Here is a 19,203-nt window from a genome sequence, read left to right on the forward strand (position 1 = left end):
CCCACTTCTTCACTCACTGTCCACCACAAGCATCAAAACGCAAAGTAAGCATCACGAGGCCCAGTGCGATCCACAAGTCCCTGACACATCAATCCTTTGGCTTCGCAACAACACCGTCGACCACCAAACAATACACACACACACAGACGAACACACGCGATCAATCTAGTAGCCACCCAGTACTGACATACGATATTACGTATACTGACGGTCCTCCCCTGGATATATAATTAACATGTATGATAGTAGACATCAATACGTAATTAATGCAGTTGCCCCACCCTTGTGGGACAACAGACTAACAAGACAATAACATAAGTTCACGATTGAGGGCAACTCTAGAATTTGTCTACTCATCATTTCCGGGCATGAAAACTAGCTCACACACCCGAAGAGCGGTCGGTTCTAAGTGACGTGCCCTAGTGATAAGACTGTGTAATAGTGTGTAAACTAAGTTGTTTTTGATACGACAAATAAAGAACAAAAACCTAAAGGTGTTTGTGCAAGTGAACCCTTTTTCGTGATGATGTGACGACCCCGTTACATTTTGTGTCTACAAGTAACGTTGGATGGAGATGATGTAACGATACCGTTACACCCGTCCCGTTACATCACTTGGTGTGTCAGGGACTTGTGGATCGCACTGGGCCTCGTGATGCTTACTTTGCGTTTTGATGCTTGTGGTGGACAGTGAGTGAAGAAGTGGGTTATATGACTGGGGTTATATTACTCATCGTGTATATGAGATGTATACAGTGGTTGAAAAGCCTGCCAACGTCTCTCACGACGACGACGACGAGGACGAGCCGGATGACATCTAATTTGCAGGTAATGATTTATTAAACACAGGTTAGGTTGGTTTAGTTTAGACAAATTTATCGTCCTTTCATTTCTCCGACGTCGGCATGTACCATAACAAACATGGCGTACCATTCGTCGTACACGACTTCGTTACTGAAGAAATCTGTTTTAGCAACTTTTTTTATTTTCATTTCTGCACACAAAATTGCATATTACATTGATACATTTTAATTTACAAAATTACTATTTAATTTTGTATTGCTATATTCTTCCAATGGTCAAAATTAAAATTTTACAAAAAAAATTATTACCTAACCTAACCATTAATGCTCTCAAACCGTAAATTGGGTAATAGAAAAACTTTACCATGACTTGAGTGATGGTGTGGAGTGACAGTGAAGTACTTCAGACCTTTGCTAATCAGTGGGTGTTTATTTACCTGATTGTATTATATAGAAAGGAAGTTATGCTTGTAGTGACCCGTCTTTGTATCTTTCAGCATTTAGTTTGTTCCTAAATTCTTGTATAGTTTTTGCACACAATGTTGCTTCATCCAATTTGTTCCATAGATCCACCACTCTGTGTGGGAAACTATTCTTTTTCAGATCTCTTCTATAATTGTCCTTTTTGAGTTTCTTTTCATGTTCTCTTGTTCTTCTTTTATCCCACTTTAATAAATCTTCTCTGTCACTCCACACCATGACTTGAGTGGTGTGGAGTGACAGTGAAGTACTTCAGACCTTTGCCAATCAGTGTGTGTTTATTTACCTAATTGTATTATATGGAAAGGAAGTTATGCTTGTAGTGACCCGTCTTTGTATCTTTCAGCATCTAGTTTGTTCTTAGATTCTTGTATAGTTTTTGCACACACTGTTGCCTCATCCAATTTGTTCCATACATCCACCACTCTGTGTGGTAAACTATTCTTTTTCAGATCTCTTCTATAATTATCCTTTTTGAGTTTCTTTTCATGTTCTCTTGTTCTTCTTTTATCTCACTTTAATAAATCTTCTCTGCTGTGGACTTCCATCCTTTTCATAATTCTGTAAATGGCCAGTAGATCTCCTTTTTCCCTTCTTTGTTCCAGGGTTGGTAGTTCCAGTGTAGACAATCTTTGTTCATATGTCAATTTAGAGAGTATTGATGCTGTCTTTGTCATTGCTCTTTGGATTCTTTTAATTTTTTTATATTTTTTTTGTACTGGCTGTCCATAGTGTCACAGTGTACTCCAATCTTGGTCTTATCAGTGTGACTAATATTTTCTTCACCATTTTCTCATACAAGTAGTCAAAGGCCACTTTCATTGATCTTTGAATTAAAGGTTTCTCTGACTATTTTTTTGATGCGCTTGTCTGGTGACATGTCTGCTAATGATTACTCCTAGGTCCATATCCAAGCTAACTTTTTTTACTTCCTTTGTACTAATTTTATATTGCCCTGGTACTTTATTTTTACTTTTTCCAAACTCCATTATAGTACATTTTTTGGTGTTGAAGTTCACTTCCCACTTTTGATTCTATTCCCAGACTTTATCCAAGTCTCTCTGTAGTGATTCACAGTCTTCCCCTGTACTTATTTTCCTTAGTAGTTTTGTGTCATCTGCAAAGAAGTTCAGATAACATTCTACACCTTCATCTATGTCATTTATATATACAAATATAGCAAACATCATCAGAGCCAATACAGAACCATGTGGGACTCCATTTATCATTTCTTCCCAGATCAAATTTTTGTCTTTAAGTATCACACACATTTTTCTCCAAGTCAAGAAATCTTCCATCCATTTCAATAGCTTTACTTGTATACCACCAATTATTTTGAGCTTTCTTAGTCACTTTTTATGTGGTACTTTGTCAAATGCCTTTTGTAAATGTAGGAAAACACAATCAGCCCATCCACCCCTTTATTGCATTATTTGTATTAGCCTTGAGTAAAATCAAATCAAGTTAATGGCACATGATCTTCCATGTCTAAAACCAAATTGTTTTGGATTCAGTATATTATTTTCTTCCAGATGTTTAATCCATCTACTTTTGATAACTTTTTCATATATTTTTGTTATTGTGCTTGTAAGGGAGACCGGTATATAGTTTGTTGGGTTTTCCTTATCTCCCCCTTTATATATTGGTACAATACTTGCATTTTCCCAATCTTGTGGTACCTTTCCTTCTTTGAGTGAGTAATCAATTATCTTATATATTTTGTCTGGTAGTTCATCCATACATTCTTTTAATATCCAATTTGCAATTCCATCCAGACTGTGATTTTCTGATGTCAAGGTTTATTAATTGGTCCCTTATTTCATTCTGTGTTACAGTTATTTCTTTCATTTGGGGGGATCTTTCTCTTTGTCTTTCATCCCAATTTGGTGTACTTTCAAATGTGAATACAGATTTAAAATGTTTGTTCACAATTTTAGCCATTTCTACATCTATATATTCGTCATTCCCTTGATGCAGTTTCACTATTTCATGTTTATCTTGTAATTTAGCATTCACATACCTGTAAAATAGTTTAGTTCGCTCCTTGCATTTGTCTATTATGTCTTTTTCATAGTTTCTCCTTTCTTCCCTGCATATTTTTACATATTCATTACTTAGTTGGATACATATTTTTGATATGTTCTATTTCTCTTCCATCTTTGTTTCTTCATTTAAGAAGTTTTCCTAATTTACATTTTGAAAGAATTTTCTGAGTTTCTCAAAATCCATTTTATTGTACATTAGTCTTCCTTTTCAATCTTTTCATTTCTTCTCAAATCAATTTGTTCTTTTAGTTCGAACTCTATTAGTGTGTGGTCACTCTTCCAAATTGGTGTCTTATATTCCATTTTATCCACAATTTCAGGCTCTGATGTAAATATTAAGTCTAGTCTCGATGGTTCTTCATTGTTTCTATATCTGGTATTTTTCTTTACCCATTGAGTCATTGTGTATTCAAAGGTCATATCCAGTAGTATATTTCCCCAAAGGTCTTCTCCACCTTTCACTGTCGTTTCTTCCCAAGATATTTCTTTTGAGTTAAAGTCTCCCGTGATTACTATGTTTCCTCCTTTCAGTAATTCAGTTACCCAATCCTGTCTCATACATTACATCAACCACTTTTGAATTAAAACCATTGTTTACATAAAACTCCTTTATTAGATTCAAAACTAACATTCGTCTTTCAAGCAACTTGTGGCACTGAATATATGAGTCATTTAATGCTGGATTTTTCTGTATTGGTAATTTTATTCACTAAATCAAAAGTCTAAATCAAACAGCTCTAGATAACCAGGAGTTTAATATGTCACAAGGATCCACAAAACCTTTTTTTTTTTTTTTTTTTTTTATAATATAATCTTCATTTCTTTTGTTGAAAAGGTCAGTTGAGCCTGTTTGTAGCTGAGTACCTGAAGGGATTCCTATCTGACACCATGGATGAAATCATGAAGAAGAACTTGTCAGAGATTGCAAAAAGATCAGGTAAATATCAGTGTCCAACACTTGTCTTTTCTAAAGAAGTAGTGTTGTTAATATTTTACTTACAGGCATTGAAATGTGCTAGTTATGCCATCAGTACCACATTGATATTACACTCTTTCTCGCCCTGTCATTGTCTTTGTGTGTAAGTCTCTCCCTCCCTTCATCTCCCCACTCTCTCCTCTTTCTCTTTATCTTTCCTCATCCCTCCCTCCCTCTTTCTCCCTCCCTTCCCTCTCTCTCCCTCTCTTCTTCCCCTGTCTCTCTCCCTCTCTTCTTCCCCTGTCTCTCTCCCTCCCCTCTCTCTCTCTCTCTCTCCCTCTCTCTCTCTCTCTTCCTCTTCCTCTCTTTCTCTCTCTTTCTCTCTTTCTCTCTCTCTCTCTCTCTCTCTCTCTCTCTCTCTCTCTCTCTCTCTCTCTCTCTCTCTCTCTCTCTCTCTAATGCAGCAAGACACTGCACATCCACAGCCAAGCTGCTTCATTTAATTGGTGACCCCTCTGTCCATCCCCTCATGCAAAAAAAAAAAAAGAGAAGAAAGAGAGAAATCCCTTTGGGGTGCATCAAAATATCATTCACACATATCCACTCCCTAACTCCCCTATCCCCCACCGACTTCCTTCCAAGCACCACAATATCATCCATACACAACCGTTCTCCACTCAACCCTCTCTTCTGTCTTCTCCCTTCCTTCCTCAACAGACATCCTCCTCTTTCTCAATGCCCCTTTTACCCCATCCATCCATCTCATCCTCAGTTGCCCCCCACTGTTCACTCCATCCATCTCTGCCTCCCACACTTCTTTTACTAATACTTCTTCACTCATTCTATGTATCCAAATAATCCTAATGCTCTCTCATCAACCCTATCTCCCAACTTCTTTTCAACCCCCCCCACTCTCCTCCTCACCTCCTCGTTTCTCACTCTGTCCGGCGTAGTAATCCCTACCATAATTCTCAGACATTTCATCTCAAACACATTTAGACTCCTCTCTTATTCCATGTTTCTGCCCCATACATTGCTGTGATCACAATTACCCCTTCATACACTATCCTTTTAGCATCCATTCCTAAATGTCTATTTCTTGTTACACTTTTTAATCCCCCAAAGCATTTCCTTGCTTCTCTCTGTCTACATTATACCTCCACTCCTCCCTTTCCAACCACATTCACCCCCAAGTGTCTAAAGCTATCCACATCCCACCTTTTCTTTAAACCACTCGCTCTCTCCATTTCTAATTCTAACATAGGCTCTACTACTGTGTGTGTGTCTATATATAAATATATATTCTATGACAACCCCCGTACCTGCTCCCTTGTTGTGAAAAACAATCTGTCTGGCAATGGCGGCATATTATCGAGAACCAATGTCATTTATGAATATCACTGTAAAACTGGGGGCTGCGCACCTCGTAATTCTTCATACATTGGGTTCACGACATGCCAACTGAGTAGACGGTTGTCCCTACATTTACAACAAGGAGCAATTAAACAACACCACCTCCAATACCACCAGGCTTTAATCGATAGGAAGACAATCGTGGATAACACTAGGATAGTTGCACACTGTGCCAAAATTAAGGAACTAAAAATGCTTGAAGCCATCCACATTAGGGAGAGAGCTCCAATTATTAATATTCAATGTAATATGATTTCCGCCATCCCGCTATTTAATTCTTCCACGAGATTTGCCGCCCAACAACAGCAACACCCACCTCCTTCCTCTCCCCCTCCCCCTCCTACACCTCACCAACCCCCACATGACCAGCGTGGTGACCCAGCGAGAAGACCTACCTTACCTGACTCCCCCCCTCTCCCTCCTCCTCCCCCTCCTCCTCCCCCTTCCCTTCCAAGACGTAGTATCCGGCTACGTAACGGACCACGAACCATGCACCGTTCCCAAGCGGCCCATATTTAAACCCATGTTGTCTGTACACCATTGTCAATTGTGAATCATGTAGCTTTGAAAATTGTGACTTTTCTCTTGTAACCATTCTGAAGATGACTCCCTGAAGTCGAAACGTTAAATTAAATATGGAAGAATTTGGAAGGCTTGTATTTGCCCACCCTCCTGAAATGAGACCTACTGTGAGGAAAATTGAAAATCTCAGTAAGAAGATTAACCAGTGCCAAAATGCTGTTGTGTTTAACTCCGTGTGTATTAGTGAGAATCTGCGCCCTAAATATACAATATATATATATATATATCTTGATAGCATAATGGGCTAAGTCACTGATGCTTTGTCATGTCCGAGCTGAGTTCGAGTCCTCGGCTCGACCACATTTAGATTTCCAATGTATGTTTCCCTTGAGCTCCTTGTCGGTCTTGACTGTGGTGGCATAGAATTAAAAATTATTTGAGGTTGAAAAGATGTTTATATATATATATATATATGTATATATATATATATGTGTATATATATATATATATACATACATACATACATACATACATATACCAAAGGCTTTTTCCTCATGTAAGGAAGGTAGCCAAAAAACAAAGGCATAAAAACCACTTCCACCCATTCCATCCCTAACATACTCCACTCCCCTCCACCCTCTTCCCTTCCTCCCTCTTATCTTGGCACCTCCTAGATGACAGGTCATCCCTGCATCTTGCCCACTACCCTAGGTCAGAAGCAGTGTCGCAAGACAGCACATCCACAGCAAGGCTGCTTCATTAAATTGGTGACCCCCCCCATCTGTCCTCTCATGCAGAAAAGAAGATGGGGAGAAAATTCCCCAAGGCATTTACTTCTCTCATTTACTTTTGGGCTACATCAATTTATTTCTCGCTCATACTCCCTTACCCCCCATCCCCCACCCACTCCCCTTCATACATCACAGCATCATCCATACACTACCATTCTCCATTCACCCCTATCTTCTGTCCTCTCTTGTCCTTCCTCAGCAGACATTCCCCTCTTTCCCAATGCACCTTTCACCCCATCCATCCACCTCATCCTAGGTTGCCCCTTCATGTTCACTCCTTCCACATCTGCCTTCCATACCTTTTTTTACTAGTCTTTCTTCACTCATTCTCTCCATGTGCTCTATGCAACCACCATAACAATGAATGATAAGTGAATTACTGAATTGGCATTGGCATCGGCAAAATATTGCCAATGCTGATGCCGATTCCCTTTCTAAAAAAATGCCGATTCTGATCGATGCTGATTCACCAAAAAAAATTCAATTCTTGCTGATGCTGATGAATTGGCACACCGCTAATTGAATAGTTCTCCAGCCAATAATTCATTATGGTGTGCCTGTTTTGAACATAAATGATCATGTTTTTGAAGTTGGTCTGGGAAACTGATCCATTGTTGGTGCTAGGTCTTGTATTAGAATAATGCCAGAGTTTTTGGGACTCGTTCTACTACCTGGGTTATCACTCATGCCTGGTGGACTGGCTGCATCAACAGCTATAGCTTGGTCTTCTGTATCACATACTTGATTATAATAATTACACAGCATTGAAGGGTACAGAATTTTTGGATTGGATTTCTCATTTGTCATAATCTTTAATCTTTTTTCTACCTATGTCAGTCACTTGACAGATGAGGCAGTCATTCTAGAATATATTGATAGTCATTTATTGTGGAGCAGTAAGAATCTTAGACTTTACATTAATGCTGCAGGCAGAGCAGTGAAGTATGCCATTCCACATCTGCAGGAGGAAATGGGGTACTATAGACATCTACGCCGGATGTTGGTGTTGCCGTGGGATATAGCACATTCACATCGACGTATTGATAAAACTCTGAAATGGGATGACCATACTGTAGCCTTAACTCAACCACTGGAGTTCAGAGGTAAGATATATAGAATAAGATTTTTATAGATACAAATCATGTCTGGATAGATCAGCATTTCCCAAACTTTTCCAGTATGTGACCCCTTTCAGTAATACCAAGCCTACCATGATCCCCCACCTTTATAAGCTATCTGAAAATGTAGTAATTCTTAATATCGCATGTACATTATTTTAAGATTTAAAAGATTAACCCCAGCAGGGAGCAATATTTTTTTATTATGGTTTATTAACAAGGATTTATTAATTCACATATTTTAATGGAAAGTATGTGTTTGCTTTTTTGATACAAGTAAATTGATACGCAGGTCTGTGTGGCTGAATGTACATACATATTGTTGGATCCTCCATGACCCCCAGAAAAAGGTTCATGACCCACAGTTTGGGAACCCCTAGGATAGATATTTTAAGTAATGTGAATGTTATAATGAAACTCTTAAATAGAATGACCACATCATACCTTTAACTCAGCTACTGGAATTCAGAGGGTGATGATAATACTGTAATAGGTGTTCCTTCAGTTTTCAGTGATTGGAAAATCTGCATTTCATTGTAGTCAGCAACATGCATTGAGTCTTTTTCATAAAAAGAAACATTGGACTGCTGTCTGTTATATTTGTGTGGGCTTAGTGAATAGTAATATTCCTATGAATGTCAGAAGTAAATAATATTTGCATGATTTCATGAAGGGCTTAAGTGAGGCACCACAATCAAAATTTACAAACACCCCTGATTTAAAATGTTTAAGGGTATATTTTTTTATGTTTCCCTTTTTCTGTTCGAGGATTGACTACATCAGTTTTATGTAGTATTTAGACCTTCCTCTGGCTGGGTCAGAGGAGGGTCTAAGGCAGTTAGTGATGAAGTTTGGGAAGGTATGTGATAGGAGGAAGTTGAAAGTAAATGTGGTTAAATGCCAAGTAATGAGATGTACAAGGTGGAAAAAGCCTTTGGTATATGGTTGAATTGATAGATTTTAGTTTTTAATGACACCTGTATAGACTAGACATTCAGCATTCTTTTATGATTTGAATCAAATCTCCACTAAAAAAAAAATGCATATTCATTTCACCTCTTACTATTCCTCCTTTCCAATGCCCTCCCTGAATTTTTCCTTCACCACCTGTGTGACTTACATCACTTCAGTACAATATTATTCTTAACCACTTTGGTACAATGATGCCTACGTAGGTGTCAGGAGGCATGAGTGGGTATACAAGGATGCCAGCATTGGCATCTTGATTATATATATATTTTTGTAGTTTTGTACATGAGTTACCCCCAGATTCTGTGAACTGGTTTGATAATGTTTTCTGTATTTATTATTACTCAGAGTAAAAGGGAATGAGTAATATAGCACTGACTTTATGTTTTATAATGTGAGTAGTGTTATGCATTGTTCATATGACAGTTGATACTGCCCGTGAGAATTTGGCTCGTACTGAAGTGGTTAAGGATAGAAATGCAAGTTATTGATCACAAAATACCAATACAATCTTTCCTTCTTCATGAACATTTAGTGATATTAACTCCATTGTCCAATCTTATGTTTTTACCTCTGATAAAGCTCCATTATGCTGATATGAACAGATGATAAGGCATGATATTCTGAACATTAATTTACCAGGATTTGTTTGAGTTTTTTTTTTTATTATTATTATTATTATTACATATGAAACAATACTTAAATTTTGTTTTCATTCATATACTAGAAAGAGATAGTGACAATTGCATGATTGAGTTGTTGGAGCCAACCGAGGGGATGATGTGTTCCATGTCTCAGAAGTGTCAGCTCTTGATGACCCAGCCTGGACAGAAAGGTTATCAGCTCACCCACCAAATCCTCTACTCCATAGTGTCTGAAATGGTTAGGGCAACATAATCAGCATTATTTTTTTCTTGCTTTCTAATGATATTTGACTTTATGATATGATGTACATGCAGTATAGAGCACATAGAATATTTGTTTTGCTTCTGCACATTTGAGATTTGCCCACAGAATTATGACTAAGCCTGTTTTGTATAACATTACACTGTATTTTACTGTAGAACCTCCCATATCCAAACATCTTGGTGATTTTGATAAAAACTGGTTAGATTTTGATCAGTTGCATCAATAGAACGTTCAGTTGATCCATTTTTCTATGCTAATCACCTCAATATGTTGGAATGTCCAACTGTTTTAGTGACCGCCTACATTTGTTTAGGACTTAATTTTGTGACCTCATCAAGCACATAATTCTATAAGTTACACATGATTGCTGTTGAAAATTTATGGAAACAGACATACACTTCTGACACCATTTCCACATTCCTTGAGTCAGAGCATCTGTAGAACTCTGAGTTTCTAGTCAATAAAAGTCAAGGCAACATTTATAGATTAATTGATTTATTTATTGTTTGCTGATAACACTGTGTGTGTGGCTGGAACATAGAAGGGTCTAAGGCAGCTGGAGGCAGTTAGGGAGGGTATGGGAGAGGATGAAGTTGAAAGTAAATATGGGCAAATGTAAGGTGATGAGTTGTATAAGGAGAGGAGGTGGCAGTTAGTTGAAGGTACCATATATGCTGGCATACAAGTCAATGTGGCACATAAATCAACCCCTAAAATTCTGAGGTGTAATTCAAGTTTAAGTCTATGTTTGCCACATAAAATTACCTCATAAAATAAGGCAGCACCACTATTGTATGGAAAGAAAAAAACTAAATTATCTAATAGATATACTGTAGTTTTATGGATATGTATTGCATATTTACAGGTTTGTATGTAAGAATATCAGCAATCATTGTTATGGAAGATATTGTATCTTCAATAACATCAAATGGAAGAAACAATCTACATGACAGTTTCAAAGTCTGTACGGTATCTACAGCAAGGCCGTTTCATTTAATCATCATCCCCCCCTCCATCCCCTCATGTAGAAAAAGAGGAGATATCAAAATATCATTCAAACATACTCCCTACCCCACCCACTCTCTTCCATGCATCACATTATCCATGCACAACCATTCTCCACTCATCTCTATTGTCTGTCTTCTCCCTTCCATCCTCAAAAGACATTCCCCTCTTTCCCAGTACCCTTTTTACTCCATCCATCCATCTCATCCCTGGTCATCCCCTCATGTTCACTCCTTCCACCTCTACCTTCCACACCTCTTTTACTAATCTTTCTTCACTCATTCTTTCCATGTGTCCAAACCATCCCAGTACTCTTTAAATCAATCCTATCTCCCAACTCCCTTTCCATCCCCACTCTCCTTCTCACCTCCTCATTTTTCACTCTATCCAGCCTAGTAATCCCTACCATACTTCTCAGACATTTCATCTCAAACACATTCAATCTCCTCACTTCCTCTCTTATGTACCATGTTCCTTCCCTATACTGTGTTGTCGAGACAATCACTCCTTCATACAATCTCCTCTTAGCATCCATTCCCAAATGTCTATTTCTCATTACGCTTTTTAATCCAAGGCATTTACTTGCTTCTCTCAATGTATATTCTACCTTCACCTCCACTCCTCCCATTCTCGCCACATTTGCACCCAGGTTTCTAAGGCTACCCACTTCCTCCAGTCTCCCTTACCACTCCCAATTTGCTGCTGGAACAAGGAGAATGGGAGGAAATAGAAGGAAGGGTAGTGAGTGGTGGGATGATAAAGCAAAGAAGGTTATAGAAGAGAAGAAGTGAGCATTCACAGATTGGTTACGAAATGGGACAAGAGAATCATGAGAGGTACAAAGAAAAGAGAAATAAAGCATAAGATAAAAGAAGCAAAGAGGAGAGTGGGTGTGAAATGGGGTAAGAGTATGACAGAAAATTTTTAAAGTAATAAAAAGATATTTTGGAAGCAAATTAAGAGAAGAAGAAGAGACAAATCAAGTAGAGAAGAAAAGGTAAAAGGTGCAGATGGAGAGATGATAATGGATGGGCAGAGTATTTTAGGGAGTTACTAAATATGAAGGAGGATAGCGAGGGAAAGGTAGTTGCAGTGGGAAGCACTAAGAAAATGCCAGTGATACATACATATACCATACATATACCAAGGCTTTTTCCCCCTTACAAGGGAGGTAGCCTAAAAGAAAAAGGCATAAAATCATTCCTGCCCATTCCATCCCTGAATACACTCCACACCCCTCCACCGTCCCTCTTATCTTAGCCAGTGATGAATAAGGAAAATGGAGGAGAAATAAGGAAAGATGACGTGAAAGCAGTTATTAAAATGATGAGAGTAGGTAAGGCACATAGGGTGGATGGGTGTCATACGGAGTGTCTAAAAAAGGGAGGTACAGTGATGGTGGACTGGCCGGTGAGGTTGTTTAATGTTTGTCTAAAAGAAGACTGCCAGAGGACTGGAGGAGTCCCTGTATATTTCCACTTTACAAGGGAAAAGGGGACAAGTGTGAGTGTAGTAGTTTCAGAGGGATCAGTTTGTTGAGTGTAGTTGGGAAGGTTTATGGGAGGGTTTTGATTGAGAGGATTAGGAGAGGAACAGAGGGAGTAATTGGTGAGGAACAGTGGGGGTATAGGACAGGTAGGAGTTGTGTGGATCAGATTTTTTTTTGTTAAGGCAGATATGTGAGAAAGCTTTAAGAAAAGGTAAGGATGTTTTTTGAGCGTTATGGATTTGGAAAAGGCTTATGACAGGGTAAACAGGAAGGCACTGTGGAAGGTATTGCAGATATATGGGATAGGAGGAAAGTTGTTAAGAGCAGTCAAGAGTTTATTTGAGAGTAGAAGAGCCTGTGTTATAATTAGAAATGGAGAGAGTGAGTGGTTTGAGGTAAAGGTGGGACTTTGCCAGGGATGTGTTATGTTGCCTTGGCTGTTCATTCAATACATGGATAGGGTGGTGCGAGAGGTAAACGCATGGGTAATGGGCCAAGTATTGGAGATGGTTAAAGAAAATGGAGATAAGCCATTTGTTGTTTGCTGATGACACTGTGCTTGTGGCAAGATCGAAGGAGGGATTAAGGAAGTTAATGACAGAGTTTAGGAAGGTGTGCAAAAGAAGGAAGTTGAAGATAATTGAGGGTCAAAGTAAGGTGATGAAGTATACAAGGGGAGAATGTGACATGAAGACAAACTAATAAAAAGAGTATGGAAGGTAGAGGTGGATGGAGTGAACTTGAGGAGAAGGTCAAGAATAGGATAGATGGATGTGGTAAATGGGGCTTTGAATTAAAGAGGAATGTTGAACAAAGAAGGGAGAGAAAAAGCGAGAGGTTTGGGTGGAGTGTGGTTATGAGATGGCAAATTGATGCAGCTTGAAGGAATTTATCCTTGTCTTCTACTCATTACTCATGAATAGATAAGGGGGAGGGTCACCATGTAATGAGCAGTGGAGATAAAGCAGTTTTGGGTGTTGGAATCTGTTATGGAGGTGCTGTATCTTGCTGCATTGCTTCTGACCCTGGTAGTTGATGGAGAGACAGGGATGATCCTTCATCCACATGGAGATAAAAGGAAAACAAATGGGTGTGGGATGGGTAAAGGGCTGGTGCATGTCTTGGCTGGCTACTTCCCTTATATAGTAGTGCATACATACTCACATAGGCCAATAGCTTTTTCCCCCCTTACAAGGGAGGTAGCCAAAGTCAAAGGCATAAATCCACCCCATATCATCCCCACATACTCCCCTCCCATTCACCATCCATCCCTCCCTTTTTTTCTTGGCTCCTCCTGGATGACAGGTCATCACTATATCTTGCCCACTGCTCTGGGTCAGAAACAATGTACCAAGACACAGCACATCCACAGCAAGTCTGCTTCATTTAATTGATGCTCCCCCTCTCCGTCCCTTCATGCAGAAAAAGAGAAGACAGGGGAGAAATACCTTCGGGCTGCATCATGATATCATTCACACATAGTAGTAGTAGTATTTTTGTTTTTAGATGACACTGCTTGTGGTTGATTATGAGAAGAGATGGATGCAGTTGGTGGTGGAGTTTGAGAAATTGTATGATAGAGAGGCTTTGTGGAGCATACTACAAATATGTGGAATAGAATAGTAAGAGTATTGAAGGCAATCACAAGTTTTTACATTAATATTAGGTCATGAATGATAAGCTCTTGAACAATCCTAACCCTCACTCTACACAACATAAACACATTCCACTGAATGCAAGATAAAGACAATCCCAACAGTGTTCTTCTTAGACATATACAGTAAACTACTCCCAGGATCACTCATTACATTGACACAAATACATGACAAATGGAGTAAAAAGCTATGCAAACTTATTTGCAGATAATGCCAAGATCATGAAAGGTGAAAATTGAGGATTGCAAACTTTGACAGGAAGACTTTTAAGGTTTATGAATAGAGCCAGGAGTGAAAAATTAACTGCAGTATAAAGAAATGCATATACATACATACATCATATATACTGGTATAGCAAGGACATTTTCCTCCTTACAAGGGAGGCAATCAAAGGTAAAAAGGCATAAAGAAATAAAGAATCTTAAAAGAAAAAAGGAACTGATTTAATAGCATACATACATACCAAAGGCTCTTTCCCCCTAACATGGGAGGTAGCCAAAAAACAGACATAAAATCCACTCCCACCCATTTCATCCCCACATACTTCACTCCCATTCACCATGAAGTCATGTAAAGAAAATAAAAGGAAAGAAAGTCATATAAAGAAAATAACAGGAGAGAAAGTAATATAAAGAAAACAAGAGGAGAGACTTATAATTTGCTGAGAAATATGAGAGTGGCATTTCACTGAATGGAAGAAGACACGATGAAGAATATCACCAAGTCTGATTTGTCCCAGAATGCAATATGAAGCATTGGTGTGGTCCTGCAACGTGGACAGCACAGTTGCCCATTTTTTAAATTCTTCAACCCTCTCTCCTCCATCAAGAGATACAGCATTAATGGGCTGATATTTGATCTTCAGACTGGGCCCTAGATCTCAGACACATAGAGAGCTGACAACCAATGACTACTCCCCTCCACCTACTTCTTTTAGTTGGTGACAAATAAACAGTGCCACACTCATACAGCACAGACAGCAGTTCAGTTTCTTCCCAGAGACAGGGTCTCCAAGAGAAATTTTGCAAGGCAGTACAAGATCCCTTTGGGGCCCCAAAACAGGCAAAGATTTTTCTCAAAATTGAGGATTTGATGTTCAGTAAATCTGCAGTTGTTGATAGTAGATACTAATAAAAAGAAGTGTGTGTGTTGTCTCGGTGTCTTTGATATGAAGTACCTAAGGAGAATTGTGGTGTATCGCTGGAATGACTTCATATCAAACTAGAGACTGTACTGCGAGTCTCAGTCTAGGCCAGTTACCAGTATAATTTGTGAATGTCAACTCTGGCTATATAAGCATGTGGCATGTTTCCCTGATGTTGATCCTACTCACAGGGTTGTCTCCACAAAGGACCACCTTCGACGAAGGGGATGCCCACAGAATTCATTGCTGAGGCTGGTTGATCAAACCTGTTGAGAGCTGTTTGGAGTGGGAAGGGTGGGCGGCTGTATGGGAGCTTGCTTGGAGAGACAGTGGGGACTTGCACCAGCATGTGAGTGAAGCAGTGCATTTCCTGATGTATGCCCCTGATTGATTGATTGTGGTGTGATAAGTATAGTGATGTTTGTATTCACCTTGGTCTTTGGATCACGTGTTGGACTCGTGATCGACAATTATTTCCCTCCCAGAAGAGAGCTCAGAGCTCGTATGACCGATCTATGGGTAATGCTATGACCTTACACACACACATACCCCCAACTCCCCGCCCACGAGAGTCAGAGTAACGACCCGAAGTGCAGCGATACCGAAATAATTTCGGCCCTGGGCAGGATTCGAACCAAGTACTACGAGCACCACCATGCTGGTAGTCCAGTGTATGTTGGGCTGCAAGTAATAGAAAGTGCTTGTTCTTGAAAGGAATGAATGTTGCATGGTAGATGTGAGGTCCCTCTTAGCTCTTGGGCCCTGGAACAAAGCACTGGCTGAACCCCCTCTCATAGGCCCTGCCCAGAGATCTATGGAAGAGTCTAAGAACTGTTACCAACCACTGTGAGGCTGCAGGTTTTCCAACTAGTGAAACTTGAGGCAGTGAAAGGGGCTTTGAACATGAGGGGAATCTCTGTTGAGCAAAGAAGGGAGAAGGCAAGGGATAGATGAGAGTGGAGAATGGCTGTATGGATGATACTGTGATGCATCCTGAAGGGATTTTCTTTCCATCTTCTCTCTCTTCTATGTCAAGCAAGGAAGTGAGGGGGTGGGGATGGGGGGTAATGGAGAATGGTTGTATGTGAATAATATTTTGATGCAACCCAAAGGGCTTTGACCCCATCTTCTCTATTTTCTGCATGAGAGGACCAAGAGGGGAGATCACCAATTAAGTGAAGTGGCCATAGTGTGGATATACTGTGTCTTGCTACATTGTTTCCCACCTGGGCAGTGGACAGGAGACATGGGTAACCCTTCATCCACAAGAAGCTAAGATAAGAGGGAAACAAGGATGGATAAGAGTGGATGCATGCCCTTGCCATGGCTACTTTCTTTATAAGGAAGAAGAACCCCTTGATATATAGGTAGAAACTCAAGACAACAGTTATTATTTATTACACTTCTGATCAATGAATTGTATTTCCATAATTCCTAGTTCTTTGACATATTTACCATTTTCTTGTGATTATTTACTACCCCCCTCACACACACACACACACAAACAGACAGACACACAAACATACCTTTGTTTAAACATGTGAGGCCAAATGAAAATAGGTTATAAGAACATTCTAGATATTGGAGGTCTGGATTTGGGAATTTCTGCTGTATTGCTTGAGGAATAGAGAATGATTTTTTGTATTACCTGAATATGTTTTGGTATGCATGTCATAAAATACATTAATTCATAGTGAAAAAGTATTGCAAAGTAATAATTGCCTTTTAGAGTGGATGTGGGAGCCGCTTTGAGAAATGGCTTGTGAAGAACAAACGGAGTGGAAGCATCGAACAACTTCAGGCAGAGTTTTGTGCCAACTTGTATCCCGAAGCCCTGAAGCATGGAAATTCTACATTCATCCATAACATCCATAATAAATTAGATTTGCTCCTAGAGATGCGTGAGTTAATGATGCTTTATGCTTCTTTGTATTTCAATATATGATTGTTAGCATTTGTGTTGCAATAAGATGTGAATTGAAAGTTAGACATAGTTGACTGCATATATATATGTGTATATATGTGTGTGTGTGTATATATATATATATATATTATGTATGTATGTATGTATGTATTTACCTAGTTGTATTATATGGGAAAGAAGCTATGCCTCTAATGGCCTGTCTTTGTATCTTTCAACATCAAGTTTGTTCTTAAATTCTTAATAATATTTGCACACAGTATGTGTGTGTGTGAATATATATACATATATATATATATATATATATGTATATGTATTAGTCATACTAATTATGAAGACTGGGTTCATAGATAAAACATCCATTCAGGCAGTTATTTTAATTTTTTAGTCAACCTCCAGATAATGTCAAAAGAAGTGTAGCCTTGGGTCTTTTTCTCTAAGTATCTAGAATTTGTAGCCCCCAATCTTTAGATCTAGAGCTAAATTCCATCAAGTCCTAACTAATTAGATAACCTTAAACTCTATGGCTTTTTCCTCAGCCAAGCCAGAATAATTTTTTTTAATACCCATTTCAATACTACCAGACCACTCATCAATAAAAGCTCCCTTGTTATTATTCCCTTTTCTAAATCATTCAACCATATGACCAAATTTCATCCCAAGGAACAGATACAATTAGGTCACAATTACCTGAATACCATAAATAAAAAAGTAGTTAACATTCATCAGGGATTGAAAGAAGAATACAACCCAGGTGTCTACTCACTACCATGTAAGGATTGCAATTTAGTTTATATTGGTCAGACAGGGAGAGATCTGGGAACAAGGTTGAATGAACACAAATGTTCAATCAGGTATGGGCAAGAAAATTCAGTGTGTTCTAGCATGTGAATAAATTTAATCGCCATCTGGAATTGGACAGAGCTGATCTAGTTTATAAACCTGGTTGTGGGTTCAGGAGTTATAGCAAAATAGATCTGTACTCACCAGTAATGAAAGATTGATTGAATCTTGCACCCCAATTGGCTATTTTCAACTCACCAGTCAATAAGCATGGCCAGAAACATTGATGATGGAGATACTGACATCTAACACCACATTTTTATTGTTAATATTTAAATTTAATATTACTTTATGTACTGTATACTGCTATTTTGCTAATAATTAATGAATATATTTATAAATTACATACTTATACCAACAGCTTTTTCCCCCCTTACAAGGGAGATAGCCAAAACCAAAAGCATAAATCCACTCCCACCCATTTCATCCCCACATACTCCACTCCCATTCACCACTCCTCCCTACCCCTTTTCTTGGCTCCTCCAGGATGATGGGTCATCCCTGCATCAGGCCCACAGTCGTCCTGGATCAGAAGCAGTGCAGCAAGACAGCACATCCACGGCAAGGCTGCTTCATTTAATTGAGACCCACCACTCTCCATCCCTTCATGCAGAAAAAGAGGACATACATACATACATACATATACCAAGGCTTTTTCCCCACTTACAAGGGAGGTAGCCAAAAAGGAAAAGGCATAAAATCATTCCCACCCATTCCATCCCTGAATACACTCCACACCCCTCCACCCTCCCTCTTATCTTAGCACCTCCTGGTGAAATAAGATTTAATGTTATTTGGGAAAAAATAAAAAGTACGAATAACGTTCAAGTACCAGACTTCAGGAAAGCAAACTTTGACAATATAAAAACCTATTTGAAATTGAATACGAAAAGCCAGGCGAACGTTTCAGACATTCTTGATTCTCGTTGCGGGGCTAGTCAGGTGTGGGTCATGGAGGGTAATATGCATACCTTAGGTCAGGTCTGGGTCAAAGAGGGTAATACGCATACCTTAGGTCAGGTCAATTGGGGGCGAGTGCCCAACAGTCAGGTCAGTAATTTAAATGAAATGTATAACAATCTAACTGATCTAATTATTAATGCACAAAATACATTTATCCCCCTAAAGTCAATACGGAAAAATAGTAATACAGGTAAACGTCGACTTACGATGGCCGCGA

General features: G+C 39.0%; 1 protein-coding gene across 2 annotated transcripts in view; it reads left to right on the forward strand.

Moving 5' to 3' along the window:
* LOC143038500 (UPF0764 protein C16orf89 homolog) overlaps positions 1–19,203 on the forward strand; it is a 55,728-nt gene that overhangs the window by 1,554 nt on the left and 34,971 nt on the right. For both annotated transcript variants that reach the window (XM_076207747.1, XM_076207746.1), the window contains exons 2-5: positions 4,164–4,265; positions 7,900–8,073; positions 9,785–9,939; positions 16,989–17,160. In XM_076207747.1, the coding sequence (XP_076063862.1) occupies positions 4,164–4,265; positions 7,900–8,073; positions 9,785–9,939; positions 16,989–17,160 (603 nt within the window). The remainder of the gene's footprint in view (positions 1–4,163; positions 4,266–7,899; positions 8,074–9,784; positions 9,940–16,988; positions 17,161–19,203) is intronic.

The sequence above is a fragment of the Oratosquilla oratoria genome, chromosome 24 (genome assembly GCF_046742065.1).
Source record: "Oratosquilla oratoria isolate Oo_2021 chromosome 24, ASM4674206v1, whole genome shotgun sequence".
NCBI classification, from domain to species: Eukaryota; Metazoa; Arthropoda; class Malacostraca; order Stomatopoda; family Squillidae; genus Oratosquilla; species Oratosquilla oratoria.